This window comes from Arachis ipaensis, chromosome B3, assembly GCF_059453495.1.
Source record: "Arachis ipaensis isolate K30076 ecotype BB chromosome B3, ASM5945349v1, whole genome shotgun sequence".
NCBI lineage: Eukaryota > Viridiplantae > Streptophyta > Magnoliopsida > Fabales > Fabaceae > Arachis > Arachis ipaensis.
The window spans coordinates 146,358,307-146,369,107 of NC_142438.1; the positions used below are offsets into that span (position 1 = coordinate 146,358,307).

The 10,801-nt window shown below is 33.5% G+C and overlaps 2 protein-coding genes and 1 non-coding gene across 10 annotated transcripts; 1 reads left to right on the forward strand and 2 right to left on the reverse strand.

The window, feature by feature from the left end:
- Window positions 1-3,628: 3,628 nt before the first annotated feature.
- LOC107632042 (galactosyltransferase family protein) lies at window positions 3,629-4,349 on the forward strand. The gene has a single exon (XM_016335677.3). It carries the CDS (start codon window positions 3,746-3,748, stop codon window positions 4,040-4,042), a length of 297 nt encoding a protein of 98 aa, XP_016191163.1. The 5' UTR covers window positions 3,629-3,745; the 3' UTR covers window positions 4,043-4,349.
- A 4-nt stretch (window positions 4,350-4,353) lies between these two features.
- Window positions 4,354-4,434, reverse strand: TRNAL-AAG (transfer RNA leucine (anticodon AAG)). The gene has a single exon. It is a non-coding gene; the product is annotated as a tRNA-Leu (tRNA).
- A 619-nt stretch (window positions 4,435-5,053) lies between these two features.
- On the reverse strand, window positions 5,054-10,231 carry RH1 (RNA helicase 1). 8 transcript variants are annotated; one of them, XR_015907223.1, is made up of 10 exons: window positions 9,938-10,231; window positions 9,519-9,809; window positions 8,931-9,432; window positions 8,686-8,840; window positions 8,274-8,451; window positions 7,668-7,855; window positions 6,828-7,032; window positions 6,124-6,229; window positions 5,535-5,694; window positions 5,054-5,450 (listed from the first exon to the last, which is right to left on the reverse strand). XR_015907223.1 is itself a non-coding variant. In XM_088508182.1 (9 exons), the coding sequence occupies exons 2-9, from the start codon at window positions 9,629-9,631 to the stop codon at window positions 5,639-5,641; spliced, it is 1,503 nt and encodes a 500-aa protein (XP_088364308.1). In that variant the 5' UTR covers window positions 9,632-9,809; window positions 9,938-10,188; the 3' UTR covers window positions 5,054-5,638. The 8 variants fall into 8 exon arrangements, 2 of the variants coding, with proteins under 2 accessions (XP_088364308.1, XP_016191164.3); XR_015907222.1 differs by having other exon boundaries at window positions 5,547-5,694; window positions 9,938-10,188; XR_015907225.1 differs by having other exon boundaries at window positions 5,547-5,694; window positions 6,821-7,032; window positions 9,938-10,188.
- Window positions 10,232-10,801: the final 570 nt, after the last annotated feature.

Genomic DNA, 10,801 nt, shown 5'->3' on the forward strand with positions numbered 1-10,801 from the left:
AATCATAAACTAAACTATGCAACTCCAAGTAAGACTACTGTTTATCCCATTGTCATCTCCGGCATTGCCATCAACAACAAAAAGAATCTCCACCTAACCGCTCTTTATAGTTCATGAAGGACATATGGATGACCTCAACAACCCCTTTTCCTTTGTTCTGAAAAATTTTTCTATTCCTTTTTAGCTAGATGTTCCAGATAATCGCACAAAAGCCCATCAACCACCTCTTACGCTCTTCTTTGCTAGCTAATATCTCAGTCCAACTTATAAAATGTTCTTTCAGCGTCCCCTTATCATGTTAATTAGTTATTTGGTTTCTTTAGATTTTATTAAGAATCAATTTGTAAATTGATAATAAAATTAAGATAGGTCTTTTACTTAAAGATACAGATAATTAAATTGTTTATAGATGTGTAGCTCTGTGACTATTTTATAAAAATGACTAAAACTTTTTGAAAATTTTATTTTTTGAAATACCAAGTTCAAAAAAATAAAAATTAAAGACCGAAACTGTAAAGAACTTAATCCAAGTTACTGTAGTAAAAAATATATGATTTTTGTTACACTATTCTAGTATTCTCTAACTTCCTCAAAAATATTTAATCACTAGAGAATGCAACAACTAAAGGGCGGTTAACTCAATTTCAAGATCAACAACTTTTCAAAACTCAGTTGTTGTGATCATAAATATTTCAATGTTGATGTTTATTATCAGAATCAGTGATTTTTTATTACATTGATTTATTGATACCGAAAAACTCTATCTTAAATTTTTAATACTATTATAAAAAAGATTTGTAATTGATTGTTCTTAAAGAATTCATCAATTAGCACTAAATAGGTAAAATCAAGATTATTAATATTTACCTAATTGATAAAATAAAAATATTTATTCCCTTGTTCCTTAATGCATGTGGTTGACTCTTTTTTTTATTCATGGCATAAATAGTTAAAAATTTTGTACTAAACTATTCTTTGTTTATTTTATTTTTTCTGCAGAATGATCATCAAATGTATCTGATCTAGCTCATCAAAAGATCAGTCTAATTAGCAAATTTCAGGTGTGTTGGTCAATTCATAAGCACTTATGCTGTCTTTATTATTAAATATTTCATTTATAGAATCATCTTGTATGAAAGCTTCTTTGTATACATGACTTGCAATTAAATAAACAGTTAATATCATAAAATGGAATCATAACCCATAGTGTGAAATTAGTATTAAGCTTCTTTAACTTATCTATTGATAGATGTATGCTTTATACTTCGATTTAAAATAATCCAACATGTTGAGTACTTGTATTACTTTCTATGGATTAGTATTTTCCTCATACTTGTTTTGTGGCTTGATTTTGTTGTCTTTGTATTGTGCTCTCTATTGTTGTTCGATTTAAATTTCTCATTGTGATCTAATATCAATATCACTTTTAGTTTATGCAATTAAATTTGGTATCAGAAACACCAAATTGCATATGATTGAGTTTCATTACGGAATTAACTTATGTCTCTTATAGTTTATTTTACTTTAGTTCTGGTTTATTATTTTAATCTATGTTTATAATTTTAATTTAGATTGATTTTTCAGAATGTAAGTAACATCTTTAGTTTAATAGTCACTTATGCACTCTCTCATTGTTACAGCTCATTAAAAAATTTTGAAGAACAGATAAAAGAATCTTTTGAAGAAGAAAAATTACAAAATCCTTAGTAGAGGAGCTTGAGACTGAAGATGAAAGGTCAACAGATTTGTTCTCATTTGTTCATGCTCAAATAAGATTTCTGTTATTTTTTACTTGTATATTGATATTTGAACTTGTTTATGAATTTTTAACAAAAAATTATAGACAACTTATTAAAAGAAATTATAAAACTTTAAATTTTGATAGTTTAAAAATTACTAAATTTAAATATCTAAAATTATATATTAAATTTTTATACAAATTAAAAAAAAAGAGTTCAAGTTTAATGTCGGATTTAATGTTGATTATATTTGTCGGTAACTATCAATTTAATTATTAATAATAAATAATATATTATCGTCAAATTTATCGAAAAAAATTCGACGATAACAAAGTCCAAAATTTTGTCAATTAAAAATTTAAAATTTGCTGATAATTAGCAACGGATAAAAAAATTTGCCAATAAATAATTACCAACAAAATTTATACTATTAGATTTATTCCGCCACTAAATTTAATGATAAACAAGTTACCAACAAATCTTTTTAATAAATTTACTAATAAATCTAACGATATATTCGATAACTTTTTTATAGTGGTAAATCTTTAAGATTTATTTGTCACTTTACTACCTGACTTAAAAAATTAGTGGCATCAGACAATAATTAATGAAAATAAGACACCATGTTCACGTGAAGATCTCTCTAGCTACCAATACCACGAATGAAGAATGATGAAGAAGGAAGACAAATTAGCATGTTGGCCTATTTCTACAACCTTATCCAAAATAAACATATTGCTACAACTTCATATATAATTCATCCCCTCATACCTCGTTTATGGTCCACACCTGTTCATCATCATTCTCATCCTTTTCTTGGTATTATTCTTTCCAAGTTGTTGGAAGAAGGCATTTAAAAAAAAAAAAAAGAAATTACAATCCTCGTCATATACAGTATGTACATTAAACTAAAAATATTTACAAGTGTACGAAGATGGTGGATGTATAACTTTTATTTATTAAAAAAAAAAGGTATATAACTAAAATAAGAATAATATAAAACGAAATGTTTTGTGCAAAGGAAATTATATATATATTAGAAAATTTGAAGAGCTAGTATGAATGAACCACAATATGTGTTGCATACGACAGTTCAGGGGCCAATGCCCTCGAAGATGGGGAATGAGAATTGAATAAAAATAAAAAGGAAGCTGTGGACGGTAGCTATGATGGCGATGGTAGTGATTTAGATATATCTTGCTTTATCCTTGCATCTTCATGCATGAATAAAAATTAGTGACATAATAATGAAAAGGTTATTATTATTTACATTAGACCTATAACTTTATAAAATTTTGTTGACTATTCATAGGTGAAAATTGAGTTAGTAGAGATTCTAAATAAAGACGTATAGTTAAACATTTCTGATGGAGAATGGTCGGGTCAGTTCAACCTCAAAAGATTAATGCAGTGCCAAACCTCACCGCCAATTAACATTAATGAATGGTACACTTGGCACCAATTTGCAGCGTTAATTAGTTCATGATTCAAACATGCATAAGCATAACAAAAAAATCCAAGCAACGACCACCATAACTTAAACAATTGTACGGTTAAAATTCCTCCACTCCTTTTAGCCGCCAATAAATGTGAAAGAAAATGTTCATGTGAGGAAACGTGTCAATGCATTAAAAGCACCCAAAAAAGTACAAATTTGGAAGCTAGTGCATGCACAACAAAAACCATATCTTCTACGGATACGTGCAAGTGCAAGGGTTATCTACAGTATGAAAAAGTCTCCAGATAGCAACACAACACCAGCATTAAATATCAAAAGCTGTAGCCGGCACTAGAAAATAAAAACTTGAATTAACCATTTATGACTATGACCCTTCACTCCTTTCAAGCCTAGTGTAAAATTAACCCTTATAAATTGAACCTATGCCCACTTCTTCATTCCATCCTCAACCAAACAGAACTACTTCATCATTACTGCTTTCATTTCTTCTTTCTTTAATTTTCTTCTTCACAAAACAGTTTCAATTAAGTACTTGAAAAATATAATAATGGCGAATTCTAGGCTTGCAAGGTTGTTCATGGAGGTTGCACCACCACAGTATGTTACTGTGATGAGGCACAGAACAAGAAAGATGTTGGACACAATCACCGAAGAGGAGAGGGAAACTAGTAGCTCTAGTGATTCTTCATCTGCCGCTTCTTCCCCTAAAGGCTCTTCACCATTATCACCGTCATCACCTTCTTCTTCATCATCACCTGCTGCTGCAGCAATTGCGAGTGCTAACAACAATGGAAAGTATTTCCTGAAGGAAGTTCACAGATCCCTCTCAATTTTGAATCACTGATGATGGTGGCTGTTGGTTATCATTCATAATGACGAGTCACTGCAACAAATTGATGAAGCTGCTGCTAGTTATTTTTATTCTCTTGTGTTATGTTGTGTTGTGGTCCTGTTTAATTAGGTAGTTGAGTTGAGTTGTTAAAATGAAACTGTATCCTGTTCAATGGTTTATTTGGATGAACAAGAGATGCCGTGTGTGTAGAGAGCTTGCTGTTTCTGCGCTTATTGTTATTGTTTGCCACGCTGTACAGGATCTTAACTCATCATCATCTATATGTTTCTTGGCAATGAAGTTATAACAGTTTCAAAAATTAATGTTGAGAGTGGGATTTGAACCCACGCCCTTTCGGACCAGAACCTTAATCTGGCGCCTTAGACCAACTCGGCCATCTCAACTTATCGATGTATATTTCCAACACGTATATATTATTGTTTGAATTTTTAAATCTCAAACCCCAACCAATTGAAAATAGTGGCAACAAAATGCGAGACTCAACTTAGCTGGACAAAGGATGTGAAGTTGTTAGACGAGGTTGGAACACAATTAAAAGTTCTACTTGTTTGAATACTTTTTCTTATAAAAAAAAGTTGTTCGGGAAAATAACAAACTACAAATATAAAAATGGTGGGCTAGTATAATTTGATTGAGCAGATTTTTCCCCTCTTTTTTAATGTTGTGTTGGTTGGTCAATTTGTATTGAAGCAAACTACCAGCTGAAACATCAAAATTACTTGATAAAAATAACAAACGAGCACACTTCTGTTCATATAAAATAACTTTAATCCAGTCGCAGTTTATAAAATTGTTTAAAAATCTTATATACATACAAAAAATTAATTATATTTATATATTTAACTTATTTGTAGTATATATTTTATATTTTAATAACTGAATTTTTTTATGTAGACGTAGCAATTATTAATTGTTTAGCTATAAGTGTGAAAATCAGGCATTTGTTTATAACGTCAGACATTTTACACCCCTAATCAAACTGCTTTGGGAATGCTAAGAGGCTTTTCAGAAGTATACGATAAATTCTCACTTTCTTAAGAACTTCAAATATTTTCCTCGTCAGAGAAATGAATGTTTCAACTAGAAAAAATAAAAATAATATTACAAATCTATTCATTAATATTTGCAATTCTCATTGTCACGGAACTTCTGCATGATCTCATCCATTTGCCCCGTCCGTGAAGGAAGCATCCCGTTAGAAAAACTTCAAGGAATGCACAAAATCCACCACTACCGAGGGATCGCAAGAGCTCTGTTCATGCCCTCATAATATGCTTCAGACTGTTGTTATTCATTGAATGACTTCTTTCTCAGTCAAATCGAATCCTTTGCAGGATGATTCAGTCAGTGGGATTCGGATTCTCTAAAGTTGTATTGTTACTTTAGAGAAAAAAGTACTCTATTAATCACCATTAAATTAAGATAGTAAGGCTCACAAATAATAAATGTTACAAATTCAAAGGTGATTAAAGCATCACTTTACCGCTTTACTAACATTGTCACTTTAGAGGATTTTTTCCCGGTCTCTTTGATAAGCTATTCCTATGAATGATCATTTTTCAATGTATATGCTCCATCCACAAGATTCTAATCATTTGCCTTCTTTCGTGCCTTCGAAATCTTCTCCTTGAATTTTTTCAATGCTGCCAAAAAATTGGAACATCTAATGTAAACTCCAAAACAGCAAAAAAGTCAACAAAGGAAGCTTTGAATTCAAATTAGGTCCATGCACAATAGAAAGTAAATCTTATTTAAGACATTTTCTGAAGCAGATGAATATGATACTTCGATTCAACATGCTTATTAATGGGTGGGAAATTAATTAATTAATTAATTTAAATGCGGAAAATCAGTACACCTTAGTTGAAGAGATATAGCATGGAAGCAATGATCCATAAAAGGCATTTTTTTTTTCACTATAAGATTATGAAGATTAAGCAAAATCTTCTTGATGAAGCATGTAATAAAGTGGCCTATTAAACTGATGTTTGAGTCTTATTCTCTGTTTCCAACTAGGTTGGTTGAGAAACTTGTCCGTTGATATACACGAAAATTGGAATTAGCACATGTACCTGATTCATAGGTAGGGTGAAGTGCTTCAATCAAACTGGATTGAATGATGTGCTCGGGACAAGAACTAGCCTCAGCCTTTTGCATCAACTTCTTAAATTGTCGTACCTGAGAGGTATAAGATTTGAGAAGTGTTCAAGAATTATTCAGTTCCTAATGTCGCTAAGAAGAAATTAACAAAACAATACATTCTTGAGTAAACTACCAAATATGTCCCCGAATTCTTTATTTGCTGAAAAAATATCCTGATAAGATAACGACAAAAATACCCTCAAAATATTTAAAAAAATGCCGAAAGTACCAAGACATGAAGAAAGGTTGTCTCCGTTAACGAAAACTAATGAAGTGGCAAACGACAATGCTTATGTGGCTGTCTCCTACACTATTCATGGTCTCGTTACGGAGATGGTCTTTCTTCGTGTCTGGGTACTTGTAGTGCATTTTAAACTATGAGGGTATTTTTTGACAACGTATAAATTATTCGGGGACATCTTTTGTGATTTATTCTATATTCTTAATCTCCACCGGTAAATAATATAGCAGTGAACAAAATGGGAGAGAGAGCAACAACATAATAACGGTGATCAACTAACATTCAGAAATAAAGTGTGTACGTTACTTTTCTAATTTATTAAACACAAATACACTTTGATCTAGTCGCTAAAAATGACCATGTGATCATTAGTGAGAGAGGGTGACCTCAAACCTCATCATTGGACATCAATGTGAAACAGCGCCCAGTATGGCCAGCTCGAGCAGTCCTACCAGCCCGATGAACATAGGTCTTCACGTATTTGGGCATGTCATAGTTAATGACATTTCTTACCCCTTCCACATCCATTCCACGAGTCATTGCATCAGAAGATACAAGCACTTGAAACTCGCCTTTCCGAAAATTATTCAGGGTCTTACTGCAGGAAAGCAGGTTTTTTGGGTCAAGGATCAACTGATTCCAAATCTATAGTTCTTAGGCAAAAGGACATGAACAGATTGATATCTGTAAATAATTTCAAAACTATATATTCCAAAAACATAATATGACATGCTAAGAAACATAGAAGCAGAGTGCACCAACACTTAATGGTGAATCCATACACACCGCATCAGATTATAGTGTAAATCTACATATCTACATAATTAGTCTATATTTATCATGACCAATAGTGCTCCTCATTTAACAATTATAACCAGATTTGTTGATTACTTAATGGATTTTCTCTCATTGACCAATTTGTAGAGTACAACCATCAAGTTGATGGAATGCCTAGGGAGAAGGAAACTAAACTTTCTTAAACATGGTTGCTTGTCGTGCGACTTTGGCTAAGTGTAGGAGCTTTGCTTTAGGTGAATGAGATACCTTGAAAATTCCAAATTTCTTTCCTTGTTAAGATTTCAGTGGCAATAATACAACAAAAAAATTGGATTCAACACAGAGGAGAGTGGTGTCTTCTTTTGAAGCAAGTTTTGTATAATTGAAAGATCAAAGGAAGCATTCATCATACATGACTCTATATTTTCTTTGTTCAGTGAGAATGTAACAAAATACCTTCTTACACGTTGATGTTGAAGACCAGAGTACTCCTTGATATCAATTTGCAGATCTCCGAAACAATTAAGCAATTTGCAGAGACGATGTGTAGATTCCACAGATTTTGTAAAAATTATGCATTTTTCTCCTTCTAGTGATTTTAAAAGGGCAACCAAGTACAAGGGTTTGACCTTTCTTTCACAGATCTGCACAAAAATAAATAAATAGAATTACAAGGGAACTTCTAGTTGTCAGGTATCACTTGTCAACTTAAAAATTTACTAAAGTGAAAAGCCATTTGAACAAACAATAGAAATACTTTCATCCACCAACCAATCTCAGAACCTTGCAATCTTATCTGTGTGTGAGTGCTGTAACTAGCTATGCTTTGGATTCCAACAGAATAACACATCCAGGTTATTCAAAGCAAAAGATAATAACATATAGAAAAAAGGGAAAAGCTAAAAGTTGGGGGTTGGTACTAAAACAGGGATTGGAGGAAAGGTTGAGAGCAACACTACTAATAATGGTTCATGTCAGCAGAAAGTATCTTAGCTTTAAGTAATCTTTTCATACAACTCCGGCGTAATTTAAAAGAGACAAAATCACCATGCAGGTTCATACCAATTTGAAGGATTGCAGATTTTCTGGGAGTCGATAACGCATTGGCCCAGCTCTCAGGAATAAAGGGTGATGCAACTCAAGCTGAACAAGCCTGCCTGGGTCCTGAGTTATTGTCGCAGACAGGACAATCTTTGCCAGCCTAGGGTAGGGCTTATCCTTGAAACCCCTCTCAACTCCACTACAAAAAACATAATAGTAATGATAATAACAATTTAAATGTACACTTTTACAATAAACATTCATTTTTTGTATTAAATTTAAATAAAAAGGGGGAAAAAAGGTATGCAAAATGGATCCTTCCGATTTTCAAACATATAATCCAATTTGAAAAACCTAAGTCCTAACACAACCAAAAGTCTAAATCTAGTCATTAAAACCTCAAAAGCCAAGATAAAAGGTACTTTGAACTCACCATCTTCTTCTGGTTGTTAACACACCCATGGAACAAGGTAAAAACGAATCACTGGGTTCAAAAGTGTTATCCTCATTCAACTGCACCGATTCAAGCACAGCAGGTAGCCATGACTGGTAGGCCTCACGGAGTAGCCGGTCCGTTTCATCAACCACCTGAAACCATTTGATTTGTAAACAATTAACACACACTACGTTCAACATTATATTTGTGAGATTTGAGATATAGTGCAATCTACTACTTACAAGATATTGAAGATGCTCAAGAGTGAAGCCTTTGGTGGTATTGATATGATCCATCAATCTTCCGGGGGTTGCCACCAATATATCTACCTTACTCCTCAATCGTCTCCGAACACGAAATGCAACCTCTTCCGGATCGTAAGAAATCCCGAACTCACATTCCGGCGAGTACACCAGTTCTGAAATCTCGTCCGCAACGGAAGACTGACCGGCAGCGAGTCCCACGCGCAGGCCGAGGGGCGAGGCAATGGCGTCGAAGACACGCTTGACCTGGAAGGCGAGGTCGCGTGTAGGGACAACGACCAATGCGCGTAGGCACGTGACGACGCGTGTGGAGAGCAACTGTACGATGGGGAGCGCGTAGGCCAAGGTCTTGCCACTGCCAGTGGGGGAGTTAACGCAGAGGTCTCGGTGGAATTTCCCGGGCCCAACGGTTTCTTGCCATACCGCAACTTGCACCGGGAACAGGTTGGAAATCCCCATGTTTTCCAGTGATAATTTCAACCTAAAAAACAAAATTACAAAACATAATCATTATATTTTTTGAAAAAGAAAATGAAAAGGAATATGGATAGAATGAGTGAGAGTTACTTAGGGTGGAGGGAAGGGAGGGTATGGAGAGGAATCTGTTGGAAGAGAGTAAGGTCTAGAGGGTCTCGCATCCATGGCAGCACCGGAATGCTGCGTTTCTTTTGTTCCTCCATTTTCTTCTTCTTAAACCCTTCGTTTGACTCAAGATGCTGCAGCTCGCAGGGTTTAACTGAACAACAATGAGGATTCCACGATAGTGTTTGGAGAGTCACAGACAATAAGAACTTGGGCCCTCAGCCCTTTTATCATTCTGGACTTCCTCAATTTTAATTTGAATATGTCTAAGTGGGCCTTCAACATGAAGATAAAAACTAGTTAATCTCTTTTTGGAAGTAGAAACAAAACAGAATATAATGTTTGGATCGAAGAGGAGTAGAGGATGTTGACCCAAAAAAAAAAAAAAGAGAGGAGTAGAGGACCTATCCAAACTGAGTCGATGACGGCGACTGGAGGACACCGCAGGAAGTGACGCGACGATTACTGGAAGGCGAAGGCGACGGGGAGGAGAAGAGATCCAGAGAACTTCGCGCAGCTGGGAGAGTGAGAACAGAACTCACGGCGGCTGGCTGGATGAGAAAGATGGAACTCGCGGCTGGGATGGGAGAGGCGGAGGAGAGACAGAGATTTTGGAGTATTTAAAAAACGGTTCAGTTCGGAAACCAACTAGAGTGAAGTCAATTCTAACTAATTAGTTAAAAAATAGGCTTAGTTACAAAACAAAATAAAAAATAATTGTTTGTGATAAGGATCATTACGCAGATATTCATTTTTAAAAGAGAATGAATTTAATAAAGTCGAAAATGTTATACGCATATAAATAGGGTTAATACTTAAATTAGTTTTAAAAAGATCACGTAATTTTTATTTTCGTCTTCTAATAATTTTTTTAATCAAATTAGTCCCTGAAAAATAAAATGTGAGTTAAATTAGTTTTTTTATCATTTAGATAATGATGTGTCACGTGAAGTGCCATGTGACATGATGGCGTGACATGCTACGTGGCAAGTCAGTGACACTCACTTGACATGTAAAAAAAATTTTTATAGTCAAAATAGTCTTTGAAAGTTCGGACGTAAGTCATTTTCATCCCTCAAATTTTAAAAATTAGTCAAACTAGTCCTTATATAATTTTTTTATAATATTAAATTTTCAATATCTTTTGATACTACTAATTTTAATATTATCTTTTAAACTTTAATAAACAAAATTCTCTTTACATAAAATAATAAAAATAATTAAATTTTTATAAAATTATTTTGTCATTTGTATTTTAAAAATTTACA

Bases quoted from the DNA above. Each gene is read 5' to 3' on its own strand.
- LOC107632042 (XM_016335677.3), top strand. From the start codon at position 3,746: ATGGCGAATTCTAGGCTTGCAAGGTTGTTCATGGAGGTTGCACCACCA.
- RH1 (XM_088508182.1), bottom strand. From the start codon at position 9,631: ATGGAGGAACAAAAGAAACGCAGCATTCCGGTGCTGCCATGGATGCGA. The intron at 8,452-8,685 runs GTGAGTTCAAAG...TGTTTTTTGTAG, and splicing joins TTAACAACCAGAAGAAGATG to TGGAGTTGAGAGGGGTTTCA. The intron at 7,033-7,667 runs GTATTTTGTTAC...GCTTTCCTGCAG, and splicing joins CAACATCAACGTGTAAGAAG to TAAGACCCTGAATAATTTTC.